At 41.2% G+C, this 21,538-nt stretch overlaps 2 protein-coding genes across 5 annotated transcripts in view; both read right to left on the bottom strand.

Moving 5' to 3' along the window:
• Positions 1 to 869: 869 nt before the first annotated feature.
• Positions 870 to 16,973, bottom strand: dcaf5 (ddb1 and cul4 associated factor 5). 2 transcript variants are annotated; one of them, XM_023421045.2, is made up of 10 exons: positions 16,797 to 16,973; positions 16,486 to 16,687; positions 14,643 to 14,786; positions 13,913 to 13,949; positions 13,666 to 13,805; positions 12,474 to 12,603; positions 10,165 to 10,378; positions 6,521 to 6,587; positions 5,393 to 5,520; positions 870 to 3,793 (listed from the first exon to the last, which is right to left on the bottom strand). In XM_023421045.2, exons 2-10 carry the CDS (start codon positions 16,667 to 16,669, stop codon positions 2,453 to 2,455), a joined length of 2,385 nt encoding a protein of 794 aa, XP_023276813.1. In that variant the 5' UTR covers positions 16,670 to 16,687; positions 16,797 to 16,973; the 3' UTR covers positions 870 to 2,452. The 2 variants fall into 2 exon arrangements, with proteins under 2 accessions (XP_023276813.1, XP_023276812.1); XM_023421044.2 differs by having other exon boundaries at positions 16,486 to 16,973.
• Positions 16,974 to 18,634: 1,661 nt separating this feature from the next.
• pacs2 (phosphofurin acidic cluster sorting protein 2) overlaps positions 18,635 to 21,538 on the bottom strand; it is a 62,294-nt gene continuing 59,390 nt past the window's right edge. For all 3 annotated transcript variants that reach the window (XM_023421041.2, XM_023421042.2, XM_023421043.2), the window contains one exon: positions 18,635 to 21,355. In XM_023421041.2, the coding sequence (XP_023276809.1) occupies positions 21,237 to 21,355 (119 nt within the window). In that variant the 3' untranslated portion in view covers positions 18,635 to 21,236. The remainder of the gene's footprint in view (positions 21,356 to 21,538) is intronic.

The raw sequence follows: 21,538 nt of genomic DNA, 5'->3' as shown, positions 1-21,538 counted from the left end.
ACTACACGTCTGCCCGCCCTCAGATTAACTCTCCACCGCCAGCTCGTGAGGCCGTGATGCCGTGGGTTGTGTTTTTCTTTTGTAATCTTTCCCGCCAAGGGCTGGCGTGCCCTCTGAGTAAAGTCTGCTTTGTCTAGCAGGAGGACCGCCGTCGTTCAAGTGGAGACAGGAGACAACGGGCATGGCAGCTTCCTCAGAAAGCAATGACATCATGTGATTCGTGGACAATCATTACACTGTTGGTGAATCTGAGGAGGTGCGGCAGTTTCTCTGCTGAAAAGTCACTCATCCATTTATGGTTATTCGCCACATGACGGCCCAATATCCTGTCTTTTTAATTAATACAGAACTTTTTCTGCCTTTGCTGTGCTTTCACTTTTAAATGTTCTTGACATCTGCCTGTATGATGAGAGTTTAATGACAAACTGACAGGATCCAAACAGTGGATATCACGGCCGCAGCTACTATTGATAAAAGGGAGGTCATGTTTTTTTCCACAGTTAAAAGATTAAACATGGTGGCGTTCAATCAGTTGATTCCATCATTTCTATATGAAACATATTCAAACTTGATTACTTAACAAAATAACAAAATAACATAGAATAGCACATCTGGAGCGTTTAGAGAAGTTTTCAAACATCATTTAGACCAATATGTTGCTGTATGACAAAATAAAAATAAAACAAATTGCTTCGTCTCTGGAGGATATGTTCGTAAACTTAACTGTTGTTGAACATTATCATTGCTGATAGTTTTGTATCAGCTTAGGGCAAGAAGTGCAACTGCAAGGAGCCTTAGACTGCTCAGGAAAATTATCTTTAAAGCTACTAAGCATAGAAAATAGCTGAAGTCAAAATAAGAGCTTTAAGTTGTACACGTAATATTTAAAGTTTATTCTTGAGTTTGGAAACAGTAGTTGACAAAACAAGGTCATATATCACACGGTCTTCCTCCGCAGACGGGGTTTTGTCCAGTTGTTAAGTCACTGTAGATTCTAAAAATCACATTTTTCTCATGATGATGTTGTTTTGTCAAAGTGTAGTTCTGTGAAGAATGAACTTTCAATGCCAATATTTAACCAGTTTGGAAGAGAGGTCCTGAAACGTGAACATCTACGTATAACTCCATTATATCTGAGCAAAAAGATCAGAGGATGTGACTGAAAGCTGGAGAAAAGCTACTAAATGGACCTTGCTTCCTTTGTCACCTGCTTTCAACACATTTTTCAAGAGACTTCGGAACTGTATTTTCCTTATAGTATCCGTGTAGTTGTTTTAAATGAAGGACATGAACTATTTGTAATGAAACTCTTTCTGACATTTTGATCAAATGTTGTGATTCTGAGTGACGTTAATGTTTTAATTCAGAGTCAGACTGATGACAACAGCTGTGACTGTTCTCCTACTGAAAGCACAGACGGCCTTTTGGTTCAGTCAATAACATATTCTCCTCTGGTGGAAACCGGTTGCTCAGGGTCACGGCCGGATGAACAGGCTTCACGTTTATTTCACAGGAGAGTTGACTGTTGCCACGGCAACTTGGTTTAGTACTTGGTACCCGGAGGACTCAAAATCTGCAATAAAACGTTTCATCGTTTCAGATGGACTTATGATAGAATATGTAAAAACTTTTTCTCCAAACAAACCGAACTCTGAATGAGCAAAAGCTCAGGAAGACGTTGTGGCATTGTCACTGGAGAACAAATTATTCTTTAATTGCAAGAAAACAAAAGCGAGCTGACTTGTAATGGTTCCCAAGGGCTGGATAATGAGACAAAAAAAACAAAACAATCGGTAGAGACACTGAAAGCATCATTTCAATGCACAGCTTAAACAAATGGTACTCCTCAGGATTTCTATGGAGACACAGTCAATTCTTCGGGCACCCTGAAGGAGTCTCGGCGGAGAATCTCGTAAAAAATGAGAATAAGCCCTATCAGATTAACACTCAGTGTGAAACTGTAGAAATTAAAACGCTGCAAAGCCTTTGTCCTCCATAAGACCTTTTTTTTTTTTCTTTTTTCTTTTTTTTTGTTGTGGTTGGAGGCGCTCCAAATCCTGGGTGGAGCTTTCTGCAACAACCAGAGCGTGACTGAGAAAGAAACACTGATTCTGCATGAAAGTAAATGAGTAGCTGTTGCATTTCACTTAAAATACCATTGTTATCAACAATATTTACCTTATGTTTTATATTTCCCATCTTTTAATGTCATCTGTGGTTTGACCTGAAGAGCGATGACAAGGTCGAAATCATTTGTTCTGCAACAAAAATTAACCACACTTTCTTTTTTTAGCTGCTTAACGTCTTCTGCTCTTGAGCAGTGCAAGCTCATGTGTCACACGACAACAAGACGCAAAATGAAAAAGCTGAGTTGCAAAAACCCATAGAAAACCCACTTTCTAAATGAAGTCTGTTAACAAATGATGTCGTCCTCAGATGAAGAGATGTGTTATTATGTTTTTAACTTCTTTTCTGAGGGTGAGGACCCTGATTCTCCCTCCTCTGATCCCACATGAGTCCGTTTCAGAGCGCTCTGTGCTGGGCCTCTTTCTCTCCGTGGCCGGGCGTCTTCAGGTGTGACACCAGTCTCTCCCTCTGAGTCTGAGGAGACATAGAGGTTCTCGTTCACGTATGACGCCACAGTCCGGTGCTGCCCGTTCACTCCGGGGCTACGTCGTCGGCTCTGGGAGTTACTGTCTGCAGCTGCTGAGCTGCTGCACGCCTCTCCGCTGTCAGAGCTGTCTAGAGCCGGCTCTGTGGCAGCCCTCCCTTCAGTCCTGTGTCTGTCCAGCGACTGAAGAGACGCAGCTGGACGTCTTTCCAGCTCAGTCCTGTCACTCCCTTCCTCGTTCTCTTGGCTCTCGGGGGACATTACTGGGCTCGAACACACAAAGTCAGAAGGGCTCAGACATTTTTCCTCTTCTCCGGCGCCGCCAGTTTGGGGCTTGATTTGGAGAGAGTTCTGTTCCTCGCCTGATGAGGAGGAAGACAGGTCATCGATTGAGATTGACGGGTAACTGCAGGAGTCAATAGCTGAAAATAAAGCCTGCACAGACTCGGGTCGATCCCCGGCTCTGGAGACCACATGCATGCGTCGTCGCCTCATGACATTGCGCCGCCTCACCGCGCTGCGCCGCTCCTCGTCATCGCTGCTGGAGCTGGAAGTGGAGGTGGAAGAGCTGGAGGCTCCAGCAGGAAGCGAAGGGGAGGAGGCGGGGCTGGACAGCGTGGAGTTGTCCCTGGGGCTCGGGGAGCGAGGGCGGGGCATGGGGTCAAGCCAAAACTCGCTCGAGTCAGAGTCTTCGTTCACCAGAAAGCCAGACTGATGCCGCTGATGCCTGCTACGTCGCCTGGGCCGCTCCTCCCCCTCCGCCCTGGCTTGCTCCTCCCCTCCTGAGGCGTCAGGTCCAGCCAGAGAGGAGGAGGACGAGTTGTCAGAGTCACTGTGGTGACCGGCGGTCGCGGTCGTGGTCGTGGTTGTGGCTGGAACCGTTGGTGTGGCCCGCGTAGTGCGGCGTCCACGCGCGTGGAGCTGCATGATGGCCTCCTCGCTCAGGTCACTGTCAGAGTCTGAACTCCACCCCTCGATCTCTCGACGCACCAACGAATCAAAGAACGCCATCATGCGCGGGTCCTCCTGGATGGACTGGCTGACGTAGTCATGGGACAGACCGCTGCCGCTGTTCAGCACCAGGCTGATGTACTCCTCATGGGTGTAGAGGCTGCGGGATTTGTCCTCCACGCGGCCCTCCAGGTCACCCAGACTGTCAGGCTGCTGGTAGGGACTCCACACCTACAAACACGAGGGAGAAGTGGGTGGAGGAATGAAGGAAAAGAAAGATGAGGAGATAAAAGAAAAGAAAAAGGAAAGATTTAAAAGGTAGGAAAGATGGGAAGGCAGAATGACAGAATGACAAATGGATGGAGAAACAATGAGGAGCCAGGAGGAGAGCGGAGTGGCCCCCGATTCCCTGTTATTGATAGTCTCACTGCAGAACACCTGGGCCTGTATCACCTTTCACTCTGTACAGTAAAATGTTCAAAACACAGAGCTTGTGTTACTGTACTGACAGAAAAGAAGCTGCAGTGATTGTCAATGTCAATGAGAACAGTTCTTCTAACGAATGGTATTTTTTTAAAACAATATTTATGTGGACTTAATTATTCAAATTAAAAAACACTAATTTTAATAACCTTAAAAAACATCCTGCTGCTTCATTTAGCAACTAAAACACATTTGTTTCATATATTTGTACAAATATATCCACTGAGATGAAGCACAGGCAGGATGACAGAAAGCTGAATACTGGAAAGAAATTGCCTTTATGATGATTCATATTAGGTGTCTTCAGTCATTAAACAGGCTACGGTCTGCAGAGTGGATGTCTAATGGAAGTTGGCATACTATCATGGAAACATGGCAACAAGTATTAGATGTTAATAAGCTGATGTTGAGCCCGTAACATTTTGAGCTGTCGAGCTGAACTGATAGAAAAGATCGACCGAGGGGAGCGGACTGCTGCACTGATACGAGGAAATATTAGCAAAACAGCACGTGTTGTGTTTCCATGAGAACAGGCGAAAAAAATAAAAAAATAAAAAAATAAATTACGACTGATGATGTGAAACCGAGTCAGTCAGAAATTGTTGAGACATGAGCTTCAGATGCTGCCTGGTTTATTCATGAGGTCAGGACCGGGACAGAACAGTGACTCAGACAGCCGGCAATGAATGAGACTAATAATACAGGAATCCAGCTGCTGTGTGCTTCCATTGTTATTCAAACAGCGTAAAATCTTAATGTTGTGAGTGTGTGTGTGAGTGTGTGTGTGTCTGAGTGTGGGGTTTTTTCTTTAAAGTCAACAGATCAAAACAAACATCTTGAAAAGAACAAGATTTTTACCACATGTATTATATCAAGATCCAGTTTTTCTTATTTTAACTACAAAATAAAACTTTAATGCTTCTACAGCTATTTGTGTTTGATTGAGGCTCTATCATTAAGCCGCTGAGACTTTAGAAAGGCAGAGTCTGGTTTCAGAAACACGGTATCCGTCTCTCCATGACCCGCTTTTTTTCGTGAAAACTGACCGACTTCATCCGTTACAGACGACAGTCACTGATCGAGGAAATCCATCTTTTTTTTTTCCTTGCCCGCCCCACAGAGGAAGTCGGAGCTCAATCAGTTACTGTGCAGTGTCACTCGAGATGAATGTCTCACTTAAGGGCCCGTCTGCTGTCTCAACAACTGAGGTCACGCAGACTCCAATGCCGGACGGTCCACTTACAGAACAATTCCTCTAACCACTTCATCATCCTGCTGCGGCTGCAGACAGATTTACCTCTCTGTAAAACACAGATTTCTTTACCATCTTGATGCTCCTTTACTCACCTTGATGACTTTCTCCACGCCGGAGGAGCAGATCATGTAGGTGTGAGGGTTGAAGCGGACCTGGTTCACTATGGAGCGGTGACCCTTCAGGACCATGAAAGCCCCGTTCACCACACGACCAGGGCCTCCTTAAATAAAAGGAAAAACACAACACGGGTTTCTTGATGTGACACAGGCAGATATAATACATAAGCTCAGGGTCACAGAGATGGAAGACACTGACAATGATTCATTAAAACAAACACATTCAGCTGTAAAAGCCACAATCATTCAATCTGCTTCTGGACCTTAGAAGACATGAAAATACGGCATGAGAAATACAACCGTCGTAACAGCAGTAATGTAATCCTCATAATATGCCATTAGTCTGACACCAAATAGGCCCAGTGCACATATTTTCTGTGTGAGTAACACGAGGGAAAATGAAATCCATAAATGTGTCATGTGGTGCCACGGAGCTACAAACAACCTCATTCTTGGATTATTGCATTTTGGGGATTTTCTTCCCAGAGTAATTAGAACTAATAGACTTGATTCTTAGTTTTGAGTTGGTTTGAGCAGGTGGAAACTTTCAAACTCAAGAAGAAAAAATAAAAAATCTGTGCAGTGTAACACAAGTGAGAATTGAACCTGAGCTGAGACTTCAAAATGGAAAAAGTATCGTGTCTGGAAAGTGTATTGTGACCAAACGGAGGGCGAACAACAGTGCGGGTTGAAGCTCTTCTATAAAGAGCACAGAGAAGTCTGTTGTGTTTACGATTGTGGTTAAAAGCTACAACAACTGAAATCAGGTTTGTTTTGACTTCCCTGACGCCACTGAAATCTGTAACCTTGCAGTTTAAAAAAGGGTCACAAAAACAAGCTCCTTCAAAGTCACGATGCGTTCACTGACCAGCGCTGCTTCGCCGATGACGACCAGTGTGAACTTAAACAAACCAAATACACAAAGAAGAACGAAATGTTCCACTGTTGCCAAGAACAGACAAAGGAAAATTTACTATCTCATCTTGGGAACCAGATGCTTCTTTTGTCGCATGGAGATGCACAAAATTAAGGTAAATCACTTCCTTCACATCAACATTCAGACACATAAATACACAGTCGGCGAGGACAGATTCAGTAACGCACCTGCTTCTGGATCCTTTGGGATTTTCCACATGTAGAGGTTGAAGTCGTCCGACCCAGACAAGATGTACTGAGGGGTCAAACAGAGGGATTTTAGAGAGAGGAAATCTTTATATATCCGTATACAGAGAGACAGACCCCCGAGGGGGGAGGGGTGGAGGGGTGGGGTTCAATGTATAATCGCTGTGTCTCATAATGTGCGATCAAACACGCTCTTGACATGACATGACGGTGTGACCCTAACACAGCTCCTGCTCCTCCACTGAACTTCTATTAGACTTTGTAAACAGATGGTTCCACTTAAAGCTGTCACTTAAGGTAAGTTTTGACACAGCCAGAGCGAGGGATGTTCTTTGTTCTTATAAATGCATACGTCCTGAAGCGATGGGTGGGGAAAAACTAGAATTACCACCTCGCCGTTGTGTGCCTCCGGCTAACCAATCATGTTACACACCTAGTGAAGACTCAAGAACAATTAAATAAAGAGGTATTCTGTCATAGTTAGCATATTAAATCTTGGGTTATGGCCCACTGACCTTGACCTTCCTTGAGTTTATTAGCTCGAGTCATTAGCTGGTTACACAGTGGACGTTCACAAGCTTTAAAATACAAATATTTCATGTGAAAAAAATATGTTGTCCCGTCTCTTCCCCTCCTCTGTTCTTTCCTTTCTTCTAGCATATTTCCTTACTGTTTGTCAAGTATTATTTTACCATCTGGCGGCACATTTTTTTTCAAGTCATTAGCGTTTGTTTCTAGGCGCTGTCTTGTGCTGCTGGTTTCCTGACGTTGAGTAAAGTTGTGTAGTATTTTTGTGGCAACGATTTAAACAAATGTCTTCAATTTCCCTCTGTAAATATTCTGCTGGTCTCTGTAGGTACATTTGTCTTTCAACTTCACTTTTCTACCCCATATTCTAGACGTTTTTTGTTTTTTTTTCCCCCATTTTGTGAAAAATAGCAATCCTCATGTCTTCATCTAAACGGCGACCTACATAAAAACACTCTGCGGCGCTGAAAAATCATTATTCCTCAGACGCAGACTGTAACTGGGATCGGTTTTAGCTCGAGGGGCACGTGAACACACCGTGAACAGAACACCTGTGTGCTCCGCCTCAGGTTCCCAGGGGACACGTCAAGGAGGAATGTCACACCCGTAACGCCCTCCCTCTTTCCTTTCAATCAATTTCCTCTGGTGAGTGGCCACTCTGCGGCTCTGCTCCCACACCAGCCTGAGAAAATCCTCTAATACTTGTGGTTGTGCGTCTGTATGCGGAGGTTTTCTGAGAAGTGGAGTGCTGTGAGATGAGGCTCCTGATTTAACACGTGAAATCATCTGGTCATGTGATATGGTTTCTCCAAGGCCTCCTTTTCTCAACTGTGCTCTATTACTACACCCAACACCCAACACCCCCCCCCCCACACACACACACACACACACACACACAATAAAAGTATAGACATAAATGTATGTGCAGTATGTCAAGGGAGTACAAATGGGTGGTGTGAATTAAATTATCACAAGATACACAGTCAGTTTATATGGAAATATATTGTAATACACTGTAGAACATTTTCTAAAGAATCGCTCACTGGAAACATAAAATAATATATAGATGTGTCTGTTTGGCTCATTCTGTTAATTAAATATCTGACAAATCAAAGCATTTCATCACACTGATCCAAGAATCATAAAAACACCAACGTTCCCATAAAGCAATCCTGTTCATCGAGTTACATATATCACCTACAAAGGTTCATTTCAACCAGATATATTGATGACGTTTTATTAAATGTCTTCTGCAGCTTTGCAATACAACAGTCATTATTAAATCAATAATAAATATGTAAAAGTAACTCAATACCAGGCTGAAAAGCACTGTTTCAGAGTCCGTTGCACCTCTGACCACACCAAGCATCACTGCGGGGTGTGGATGGATGAGGTCAGACATGTGCTCTGTTTCATCTCTTACCAAAACCACTGGTGATGTCACAGCGTACCGACACACCCTGCAAGTACACTTCTACATCACTGCCACAAGGTGAGAAGTTTAAACCACTTTAAGTTCAACCCTCGACCTTCAGTGGCTTCAGATGATCTGAGCAACGTCCAGCTCATCATTTCATCATCCACATCCGCACACTGGACTTGCACATGTTGACTAACTATCATTATCTAATCCGACTCATCCCTCCCAAAGCCTCTCCCACAACTTGCAAAAGAACATTCGTTAATAAAACATTAGGCCGTTTGAAGTAGTTTGCCCGGAGGTCCAGTAGAGGGAGCTCTTAGAAACAGCTCAACCTGTTGCCGCCCGATCGACCTATCAGTAAACTAAGCTAATAAATAAAAATAAGAGGAGGACACTTGTTGGACAAAGCTGTGTTGATTGGATCGTCGTGTGTGGCAGTATTTTGGGTTTCTTCAATGTAGATGTCAAAATTACCAACAAAGATTCTACATTACTCAACAACATCAGCAGATCAGAGTTCGAATGTGACTTTTTGTGGCAGCTCTGGATGAAAACATTTGAAAGGCAGACGATACGAACACGAATTCAAAAGACTGGAACCATCGCTGCAGAACAAATGCATGTACGTTATTAATGTCTTCTACAGCTGTGAAAGCTTGTTTACATCGGTAGTAAATAGGTCTGTACATTTAATTATTTTCATTTTCATCTTTCAGTCAGATTCAGCGATATAAGTTTATGAATATGCTGTTTGGGCCTTTAACAATGCACATGCACCGATTGCCACACAAGAGCTGAGTGCTGATTATACTGCAACAAGAAACCATGAGGGATGTTAAGCAGTATTTCTTTTCTTATACAATTACATACATGTAAACCTTAAAAATATGAAGTGTTATTACGACACTCAAACACATGTAGGACCCACTGATCAATCAGAGATCAGTGGTCTTGCTCAGAAATCCCTCAGCGATGCAGTTTTTCTGTCCACCTTTGCAGCAGGTGAAGAGATTCACACCGGTGACCTTCCTCCGCAGTCCTGACCTGAGTCTGTGACCTTTAAACCACCGCCTTCACTCATGTAGGGGGAGGATCATCGTTAAGCCTTCGTGAGCTCCACTGACACCCGAGGATAATGTTAACATAATAAACATGACTGTGGGGTGATGTCATGTCTGAGGAGGACCAACGGGACGACTATTGGCTGAGTACAACGGCTTCTGGTGTTCCTCCAACACTCAGAAGTTCCAACTTCAGAGAAGCAACTAATATATTCTATTTTTATTGCTTTTATTGATCCCACATGTTCCCAATATCCCTCTTAAGTTTCATTCTAAGTAACCAGAAAGTCACATAAAACAATATCTCCACTGTTCCACATCGTTTCTATATATATGTACATGTGTCTGTCTGCTCTATCAGAAGCTAAATCACACTCTTGGGTGCAATATATTAAGAAATGCTGCTTTTTATGGCTGCACATGTACATGAAATGGAAATTCTTAGATGTCTTGTGTAACATTTCATACATACTGTGTTTTTCCCTGTATGTAAAGTTGGTAAACCCAATATTTTATAAATGTGTTAACACTTATTTAACCAGGTTTCTAATATATTCTTATAGTAGTAATAGTGGTAACGATAGTTTTAATATTTGATTCATCTGATGACCAACCTGATCTTTGTCCCCAGCGAAGCAGCAGCTTTTCATGGTGCAGGAGTTGAAGTAGCCCTGGTTGTCGAACTGGAAGCTGGGCAGGCGGGAGTGCAGCTCGTAGAGGACGGGCGGCAGGCGGCGGCGCAGCGCCAGCAGCTGCGTTCCGGTGCTGTTGAAGCGAACGCTCATGGCGCTCTGCAGGGACATGCTGCCTCCATAACGCAGCAGCGAGCTGAGAGAACAAGAGGGAAAGAAAATATTATGAACAATATGCACCAATCCTCGCTTTTTAAACGGTCCTATATTGTAGTTAGTGAGATTTCTATAACTTTGTGATGTCACACTCAAAAAGTGTAAAATATGGGACCTTTAAATCTGCCTAAAGTGAGAAGAGCATCCTGCCAAAACTGTGTGTAAGTAATAGATTTGGGGTTAGTTATTGTGTCCATGTCACTGCGAAACATTGTGAACTGAATTATAATGATTCTGCTTTTCATTAGTAGAAAATGATTTATGTAGGTTAGAAGAAGAAAGTTGTTGTGCCATTTATTTATGACTGCATCACAAGGCATAAATGAACAGAGGATGATATTTCCAAAGAAGCTTTGAGAGAAGCTTAAGTGAGATGTTAATAAACTCCATCTCCATCCTTCTTTGAAATTATCAGTTATAAATAATAAAACGAGAGAATTACTGAGTCAAAACATGAGTTTTCTAACACATCTGGATTTAAGTTTGAATTTCTCCCCGACTCCAATAACTAAGAGATCCCTGGTCGACCTCACACACTGGTCAGGCTGGAAAATATGGTTTCTGAGTATTAATGTTCCAGGGTTTTTTGTTTTTTTTCAAATACTCTGAAGCCTTGTGAAGCATTTTACAAAACAAAAAGAATAAATGTCATCCCATAAAAACTCTCTGATTCACCACATAACATCATCAGAAGATCCACTGTAATGTGAACATGTCTGCAGCGTCGCAGATCAAGAAGTATTTCATCAAAGAGGTATTTAATTAAATAAACCTCAGCTGGAAGCTATTTTTACTCTTAATGGTGAACTGAGAGACTTTCTACTGAGTAAGTGTAAACACAACCACATAGCAGAGAAGCAGGGCCAACAGTGGAGGAAGAGAAATGACTCAGTGCTTACTTTTTCTGGACATGCCGTCATTTGTGCTCTAATAACTGAGACCTAAGTTAACCTGAGTATGTGTAAACACACACTCGGCACAACTCAGTGTTTTTTACGGAGTTATTCTATTGATATAAAAACATTAGTTTTTTGCAGTTGGATGAGGAGCAGCGGTGAGGAGTTTAACAGGAGGACAACAGCGCCACCTGCTGGATATGAGCCGGACAAGCAGCGTCACAAGAGCAGAGGAGGATGTTTCGCTCCTCTTGGATTAAACGCATTAAACACTGATCTGTGGTTAACTATCGTGCAACCGCAAAATGATCATGCTGATACAGATCAATAACAAACTGACTGACGGTCCAAAGTTCAAATTAAATATTCTTGAAGTGACAGGAGGGGAGCCAAGTTCTTTAGTAACACACTTAATTCACATGTGCACACCGGATCTTCTCTGTTGTAGAGAAATGACGCAACGACTTTCAGGTGATTTTCTTTTTATCAGTTTGGATTATGTGTTTAACCTTGTAACCTCGTGTTCAATTAGCTGCTTGAATGTTACATTTGCTTACTATTGTTTCAAGATAATTGAAAACAAATAAAAGATCATTAAAACAAATAATGGATAAAATAAAAATGTATATCATATACGAAATGAACATGTACACAATGCACATTAATGCACGGACATAAAAACATTTTCTGACACTTTCTAAATGTCTACAGTGGTTAAATAAACAACTACATACATTTACAAAAGCTCACAATTATTTTAGTCTATTTTACTCCTTCAGTTGTTTTTTACTGTTTTATTATTTTTAATAACACTTACTGTTCTCCATGTTTTTATTATCTCTGTGGTTCATTTTACTGCTGCTGCAATAAATATTAACTTCCCCACGGAGAACTACTAAGTTTCTTATCTTGAATATTGGGCCACGCGTTTATCTCACCTGTAGATGACCTCAGATGCAGTTTTATACACTGAAACTAAAGCGAACGGTGTCAGTTATGTGATGTTGCTGGTATGATGTCGATATGAAATGTCAAGAGATCAGATCTCTCGCCGCTGCTCCAACCCGTTAACATGGACGGCGGAATGAAAACCGAGAGGTTCTGTGACCGTCACACGCGGGTGAGGGAAGCGGTGCGACATGCGTCTACGAGACAGAAAGCAGGGATCAAAAGTCTAACCTGCGGGGTTTGCGGATGTCCCATAATCCAACTCCCTCCTTGGAGTTGGCGGTGGCGAGCAGCCTGGGCTCCACAGGGTTGAACATCACACTGTGGAAGGCCGAGGGGTAGCTGGCCAGGCAGAACGGCTCTACAGGAAGAGAGGTTTAAAAAACAAACAAACAAAAGACATGAGAATTACAATTAACAAAAGTGATGGATCTTTACAGCTGTTTTGGTTTCTCCCAGATTCTCCCAGAAAATCACCTTTTCTGTATTTACAATAGAATTGATAATGAAGCGCCACTTTTAAAACATTCATTTTCACATTCATCCTTTCAGTCTGGGCCTTCACTGCTGTAACGCGCCGACATTAAAAGCCCGCTGGCAGAAATGGAAGAGCAGTTACTACTAATGTATTATTAGGCCAACATGGTCACAAGGAAGGCTTCCAAAATAGAAGGACTTGGACGTCATGCAAGATGATCCACTGCATTTTTAAAGATATCAACGAGTCTCACTAGGTCCGGTCACAAAGTGCTATACACACATTTCAGTCCAACAGAACCACTTAGAAAACACTGTGTGTGTCCGCCTATGAGCAGCTTTTTAATTGCACCAACAGACGAGCTAAGAGAGGGCACGCTGTAGATACAAGCTCTGACTGCGCCTCATAATTATATTATCACTGAGACGACTGCAGAGGTTAATCTTCTTTTTATAGAGTTAATTTTATGGACTGATCCACATCCCTTTTACCAGCCGGAGCACCAATCGTGCAAGTTATTAATTTATCTTCCAGTGCAGGAAATTTGATCAGCTGCAGCCATGTGATTTGAATTTTTTTCTATGACAACTTCTTAATCCATCATAAGCCATCCTGCAGACTTTCAGAAATCATATCCTTGGTGTTTCATTTAGATCTGCAATAAAGCAACTACTCAATGAGCTGAATGAGAGAAAATGAATAAATAACTATTCATCGTTAATGTTGATTGTCTCTGATTCCTGTTTCTCCAGTGAAGATTTGCTTATTTTCTTTGTTTATTATCAGTGTAAGGTGAATATCTTTGGGTTTGGGCTGTTTGTCAGAGACAACATGACATTTAAAAGACATAACAACATCACATACAGAACGGAGGCTCTGAGGATAGAGGGTGTCAATGTCAAGTTCGTGAGTTGTACAAGGAACATACACGGCTCCTCCACTCACCTCCGTGTGGCGGCTCGCGAGTGTCCCAGATAAGAACCCGTCCGTCGTCAGATGAGCTGGCAAACACATTGTCATTCACGGGGCTGACAGACAAGCTGTACACGGCGTCGATGTGCAGGAACACGTTCAGAGTTTCCCTCCTGCAGAAGCAACATTCATCCAAATATTAAATAGTAAATAAACACATTAACAGTTTTTCATGGCTTTAAGTGTAATCAATATGTATTAATCGTGTCATTTTACTCACCTCTCCACATCATGAAGAATCACCTGTTCATCATTTCCTGCAAAACAGTAAACAGAAGAGTTGTGAAGTGTGTTTTTATCTTCAGCCTCGATGCTGAGATGCAAAACAGCCTTTTTCCTCAGGTGTGCAGCAGATAGTGGGGTTTGTTAATTATTTATCGATGAGTTACTAAAGCCTTACAGCACTTTACAGATACTCTAGATTCATTTGCATAGAAGCTAGACAGTGGTCAGTGAGCAGCACTCAACATGTGTCTCCAAAACATTAGAATTCAGCAGCTGCAGCATCATAGAAAACTTTTCTTTTTTCCATCCATAATTTACATTCAACATCAAATATGTGCAATCGATTAACTACAGTTTCTGCAACTACTTAAAGCACATAAAAGTACCAAGCAAACATTTTATCTAGAATCTTAACTAGTCTGTAGTGGATGGCGTCTTCCCAGTCCTGTTTGCCCTCAGATTTATTTATTTATCTTAACATTTATTCCACTGCTCCGCACCTGCAGTGTCTCTAATGTCAGTGCTTTCGGTGTTTGTCATTTGCCGTTCGCTCTGTTGTTTGCTGCATAAAGTTTTCTTATTTAATCAGATTTACCTTTGACCTCCAACCCCCCTCATCCCACTGATAAATCTGCAACAACACTTACATGGTCTAAAAAGAGGAAAAGGTTCTAGTTGTTGTGGAAACGTCAGCAGAGACCAGACAGGGATTTTCTCTCTCTTACCGCCAGAGAAGACCTTTTTGTTGGTGCTGTCGAAGGCCAGGCAGAAGATGTTGGACAGGTGTTCCCCCTTCAGTTTCACAGGCTTGGACCGAGCATGAATGGCTTTCTCCATGTGCCACAGCAGCACCCGGCGATCATCTCCTCCTGCAGACAGGGACAAATGGATTTACACCACAAGCTTCACGACAATGCAAAGAACAAAAACACTGATGCTCCCTTCACAGATTGGTTCATTTTAATCATTTCTAGAGGCCTGTGGATGTAGAACTACAATTTAGTCTAATAATTTATTAGTGGGTCGACATAACATAAATAAACAATTATTGCAGCAGGTAGTAAAAACAGCTCAGTGGACTGTCGGCTCCCGACTCCCAAACCTGACCAATTACAGCATTTTTATCTAAGATTTTATAATTATTTATTATATTTTCTTTTACAGTTGTATGCAAAAGTTTGAGCAAATGACATATTTTGTTGATTTTTGAGGTTAAAAAAGAAGTAAACACAACAATCCTGCAGCAAACAGCCATCAAAAGGAGCCTTTCTTCAAATGTTAAAACAGTTACTTTCATTTCATTAACGTAAAAAACAAAAAACAGTGGTGGCATGTGCAAAAGTTTGGCCACCCTACGAAGTCAGCACTTACTGCTCACTAACAGATGTCACAGCCTGCAAACACGTTTTGCAGCCAGTTAAGAATCTTTCTCTTCCTGACTTTTGAATTTTCAGCCTTTTCCTGCCGATCACTTCAAGTTCTGAGATATTTTTAGGCCGTCTTGCACACTCAGCATGTTTAAGATCTACCCACAGACTTCCAGTGATGTTCAGGTCTGTGAGGGCAGCTCACAAAGCTTCAGCTCGTGTTCCTTGAAGTGGTTCCTGGTGGATTTTGAGGTCTGCTGAGGATCATTGTCTCATTGTTGAAGCCAGCCTCTTTTCACATTCACTTGCTTGACTGACTCCGGAATATTTCCATCCAGAATTAGCTGATATTTAGTGGAATCCATTCTTCTCTCCGTCGGTGCGATGTTTCCTGTGCCACTGGCTGCCACACAGGCCCAAAGCAGGACATTTCCACCCCCATGTTTAACAGTTGTCAATTGCAGGTGGGGTGGGGGATGGGGTGTGGTGACTAAGTACTGACAAACTTTGCAAACACATGCTATAATTATTGTATAATTTATTTATTATTTATTCTCTTATTTTATGAAATAAGAAGTGTCATTTTTAAATAAAGGCTCTCTGTTAATGTCTGTCTGATACACAGGTTATATTTACTTTTTCCACCTTAAAATTCAAATCAACAAAATGTGTTATTTGCCTGAGACCTTTGCATACAATCTGTGGACTGAAACTGTATATCTTTCAGTCATGGAGGTTGCAGAGTCAATGAACTGCATCTGCACTGTTTTATTTACCTGGTCAGGTGGAAGCCATGCTCATATGTTTAAGCAAACTGCAGGTCTATTGTGCAAAGCAGACCAAAAATGACAAGCCTCAGGCTGCCACACTAGGCCAGATGATTGTTTTTTAATCCTCTCAGGACATAAATAGCTTTGCGATTCCAGGAGGAAGCCATGATTAGACGCATCGGAGCGGTAAATGTGCGCTTCAGCGGGCACAGGGCTCATGTTATGCACTGACATATGGGACTGGTCCGGGGCTGCTGCTGCCCTCTGAGCCGCTGGCTGTTTGGTTTTGACGTTAGCTAGTTAGCAGGAAAGGCTAGGCTAACTTAGCATAGCCAGGAGGGTTACAGCTGACTGCCTGGCTATGCTAGCGTGTAGCATGCTAACAAATTAAAACAGTGTAAGCTAGGGGAGGGAAGGATTTGTCAACTTACCAGACACCAGCCATTCCCCGCCGTTGTTGGAGAACTCAATGGCGTTGACACAGCCGAAATGTCCGAGCATATCCTTCTTGTAGAGGCTGGTGCAGCCGGCCAGCCTGCGTCTCTGGAATTCCTCCTTCATGAGCGGCTGCCCGGTCAGCTCTCTGCGGGACAGAAAGCCCACCGAGGACCGCATACCGCAGCCCTTCAGCTCCTTCATTTTCACCACGCAAAAAAAAAAAAAAATTAAAAAATTAGAAAAAAAAACAAAAAACAAAATACGACCCGCTTCGCCTTTGTTTTCTCTACTGCAACCTGGACACCTGCTCGTGTTGTTGGGTGGATGTGGTACACGGCTGGGTCTACATTATGGTGGATCCCCCGGTGGCTGCTGATGTCGACGTTGTTTCGTACCTCCTCTGTCCCTCTCGGCAGTCCCGGCAGCAGCTTCCTGCTCCGGCGGAGGATCTCTCTCTCTCCCCCTGTCTGTCACTCAGCATCACCAGAGAGACACGGCTCCACTTACTTCACGTTTACACGCCACAAGCTTCAATTTAGTGTTTCTCCATTTTACTGAACCAGAGCCAAAGCAGTTTCTGCCAGAGGTCTGAAGAGTGAACCCACTGAAATTCACCAATATTTACATTTTTAGGGTCAAACTAAGCTGCAAAATATAAAACTGCATTTTGTGCTACTTTACTTTTACTCCACTACATTTCTTTATACTCAACTACATGTATTTGTCAGCTAATTACTTTATTTTGCTGACTATATGTCTATATGATGCATTGTTATATAGTTGTGTGCAAATAAGTAAATGCAACTTTTGCAGCAAACAGACATTTTTAAAAAAAATTCTTCAAATGTTAATCCACTGGTGGCATGTGCTAAGTCAGTACTTAGTAACTTCCCCTTTGCCAGCTGTTAAGTAGGTGGTGAGGAAACTTTGGGTTGTATGACATAAGTTGCACAGGAAACACTGCACAGATAGCAAGAATAATCAGACACAAGCTGAAGCTTTTGGAGCTGCCCTCACCCAAACGTAAATGTAATATGCACAAATACTGAATTTCCAATATACAGCTTTATTTTATATGCACATATATGTAAAACTTATATATGACACCTATTAAAAATTGGAACAATTGTATGTATTGATTATGTATTATCTATCTATCTATCTATATGTGTATATATATACAAATATATACATTTATGTATGTATGCTTATATTGTAGACAGATGTTACTTTCTGAGAGTGTGAAGTTAGAAATGTTGAAAATTAATGAAGAAAAAGAAGAACATATATAAACAAAGAGATTTTTTTTAACATGTATGTTGTTTAATAAACTTGCATAAATAAATTAATATAATGTTAACACATGTTAACACATAATTTTTACATAGAAAACATGTGTTCTATGTAAAAGTTCATCACATAGATATTTTTTATATATATACATAGACAAATTTTACTATGAGCATTTCATATAAATAAACTTATATCTTCATATATCCAGAGGATGTATATGTGATAATAATATATATCTCCTTATAATTGACATTTATGGCAACATCAGTCTTGATATAGGGACATATATGTCACACATTACATTTCTGTATGGGCACAGTCCTCTCACCTGAAGATCTGTGAAAGTCTGTATGTAGATCTTAAACATGCTGAGTGTGCGAGGCAGCTTAAATTTTTTTTATGAGATCTGCAGGAAGTTCAAAAACCAGGAAGAAAAACACTAACCGCCTACGAAAAGAAAGGTTTGCAAGAGTGATGTCTGCCAAAGGTGGGTTGGGCTAACCAGTACAGTCAGTGAATAAATAAATACATTCATAAATTGTCCTTGTGTATGTAAAAAGAGAGAAAAGAGAAGGGTTTTTGTTTGTGTTTTGTTTTGTTTTTTTGCCACTCAGATTTTTAGATTCTCATATAAAACATGTCGGAAAAATTGTAATAAAAAGGTTGTTGAAAAAATAAAAACAAAAGGAAGTGTGACAGATTTAATGAAAATATGAATAATTTTGTTTTTAATGGTTGTCTTTTTTCATGTTACCTTCACTGGCTGGAGTTCAAATGACTAAATCACCTTTTTTCATCTAATTCTTGAGTAGGAAACAGATTGTAGTAACTCACACATGGACAGAAAAGTACATTTTAGTGTGTATAGTAGTTTTATTACTCCCAGTTTTTGGGATTACAGTGGTAGTCTTTAGGGGAACTTTCAGTTTCAACAAGCCTTTCTCTGAGACAACATGAAAAACCAAAAATAACATCTAGAACATCTTCTATATAGAGAAACAAATAGTATGCTCAACATGAACGGACTGTAGTGTTGTTTTAATTCATCCAAACCTGTGTTTAGAGAGTCAACTGGCCAGAGTGTGATTTTCCCTCCCTCCAATGAACAGGCTTGACTGTAAAGATCAATGCACTGTATTGAGATATTTTTGTTGTTGTTGGACTAGAATCAGCACCATGTTAGCCAGGGACATATCCATTTATATTGATCTGTCAAAATGAAGCAATTTAGGCACTTATCAAGAAATTGGCAAAGGTTATGATGAAACTGCTACTGAAAGAAATTGTATAAGCAAAATACTTTTTTTTTAGTGTATGCTTAATAGTCAGCTAAAGATTGAGCAAAAATCTACTGACAGAACTTTTTTTTCTTGAAATGTTAACATCACATACTGTACACGTTCTAGGCTAACCTTACAGAATATTAAACTAAAACCTAACATAGTCCAACGAGGCTTCACACTGAGCGTAAAGTGATATTAAACAGCACTGAGAAAGATACAGATGCTTGGTTTACTTTGCATATCGACTATATACCATGTCGCCACTGCTTGTGCTGTTGTTGACCTCAGGTATAATGACAGATGCAGTGTCTCTATGTGCCTCCGTGAACCACAGTCAGTCGTGCCTGCAGGTCCCCGGGGGCCGGTTTTTACACACTAAAATCTATAATGGACAAACATTTAAAAGTGCTTTACATCAAGGTACCTTCAATACATTCACCTCTACATTATGAAGTCATCTATAATACCACACAGGTAATGAGTGAGCTGCAGTTGATGAGTATTTCCTTTGGCAAAAGTAACGTTTGCTTTCAGCAAAAGATACGGAGTGTGGTGGAGGAGTGTGGGGCTTGAGGAAGAAGAGTTTTCCTAAATATAAACATTTTAGAAAAAAATTACTTGATACAGAGGAAACACTCTGTAAAATTTGACTCATTTTATTTGTATATAAGCTTAAAGGAACCGTTGTTATTTACTCTCTTGCTGAGATTTAGATGAGAACATTGATACCACTCTCATACCTCCGAGCCAGTTAGCTTAGCTTAGCACAAAGACTGGAAACAGCTTGCCTGGCTCATTAAACAAACAAAATATATAACATGTTAATGTGTTTGTAATTGAGAGATGCTGGTAGGTGTATTTTGTTACTTTTGATTTGTGCCAGGCTAGCTGGTTGCAAGCAGCCGGTTAGCTTAACTTGGTATGAAGACTGGAAACAGTAGAAAAACTGCTAGCATTGCTCTGTCTGAAGGTTAAAAAAAATAATTTTGTGTTAATTCGTACAAAAGTACAATTTCTGTACGAATTAAACAAACGAGAAATAACATTTTATCTAGTGAGCTTTGAAGGTGCTGGTTGGCAGATTTTTTTTTTAATCTTCAGACAGATCCTAGCTGCTTCCCCCTGCTATGCTAAGATAAGCTAGCTGCTAGCTGTAGCTCCCTATACCATACAGATGAGAGAGTTTATCAATATTCTCATCTAGAAAGTGAATAAGCAAATTTCCCAAAACATCAATACATTCCTTTATGTTTGTAGTACCATCTCATCTTGTGCTATGAATCATTTTCTAAAAAGCAGGTGTTTTTTGATTTTATTCTTTTACTTTTTTGGTCTAATTTTTGAGCAAAACTCTTCAAACCTCGAAGCCAAGTCACCAGGAAGAGAAAGTAAAAAAAGACAGGGGGACTACGTAGAGTGAAAACCACAACTAAGAGTGGTGTGTAATCTTCTAACAGTGCCAGGTTATTATTCAGAATTGCATTCACACAGTATTCAGTCTATTGCACATTAGGACGTCTTCATTTAGTGCAGAGGGCCAAAAGGTCAGGGGCCATTTATTTTTTTCTTCTTCAGGGTTAAGACGACGAATCGGCAACAGTCTCTGAAGTTGAGAATCCAAACTTTCTTCGCCGTGGTTAGAAAATGAGATGACCATCACCTCTTCCACTTCATTACAAGGCAGCTGCTCTTGCTTTTTAATATATATATATTCTTGATTAATTGTGCTGGCCAAGTGCTTGAAACCAACCTCACCAAATAAAAATAAAAACAAAAAACATGATGGCAGAGGGTGAAACCTGGGCACTCGTACAGTATGTCAAAGGTTAGAAGTCATTTCTAATTATTATTTAATTAGGCTTTTTTCTCAAAAGTCTATAAAACATCAGCAGGATTTTTTCTTTTAAAAAGCAGAGTAAAGAAATATTCCCTTGGCAGCCTTGCCTCGAGAAGTTTTTACATAAATAGAAAATTAAAAAAACACGCAAAAGATTAAATAATCGGACAAATGCAACAGTGGAAAGCAGGAGCTTAAATTAAGACAGCAGAATAGAGGAAGTGTGCTGGGGGAAGGTGGGATGGAGGGGGGTTAAAAACGGTTGGCACGAGGGAGAGGGGGGGGGAAGGGGAGCTGTCCTCTCCTCAGTGTTTCAGTCTCTTAGGTGCTGCTAGTACGGGCCTTTCGTGTGTCCGAAGATCCCGATGGGGAAGTGTTTGACGTGGGAGGACCACTGTGCCGCCAGCTGGAAAAACTTGACGTCGTTCCACTCAACGCCGTCAATCAGCACTGCAGGAGACAAAAAGGCAAAACAAATGGCAATTTTATTTACATTACAGGACTTTTTTTTTCCCCTCAATTAACCGACTGATCATTTAGTCTCTAAAACGGTGACATCTTCAAATTGCTTGTTTTGAACAACCAACAGTCTAAAACCCAAGGACATTCAATTTACAATGATACAAAACACAG

Source organism: Seriola lalandi, unplaced genomic scaffold (genome assembly GCF_002814215.2).
Source record: "Seriola lalandi dorsalis isolate HSWRI2012SDOR001 ecotype SW California unplaced genomic scaffold, Sedor1 jcf7180002054660, whole genome shotgun sequence".
NCBI lineage: Eukaryota > Metazoa > Chordata > Actinopteri > Carangiformes > Carangidae > Seriola > Seriola lalandi.
Note: the sequence above shows the minus strand (reverse complement) of the source record. Positions and strands in the feature narration are given on the sequence as shown.

Coding starts and splice junctions, on each gene's coding strand:
- dcaf5 (XM_023421044.2), bottom strand. CDS start 16,693: ATGAAGGAGCTGAAGGGCTGCGGTATGCGGTCCTCGGTGGGCTTTCTG. Junction 6,588..10,164: donor TCGCTGGGGACAAAGATCAG/GTTGGTCATCAG, acceptor TTGACCCCTCAG/TACATCTTGTCTGGGTCGGA. Junction 3,794..5,392: donor GCGTGGAGAAAGTCATCAAG/GTGAGTAAAGGA, acceptor TCGTGTTTGTAG/GTGTGGAGTCCCTACCAGCA.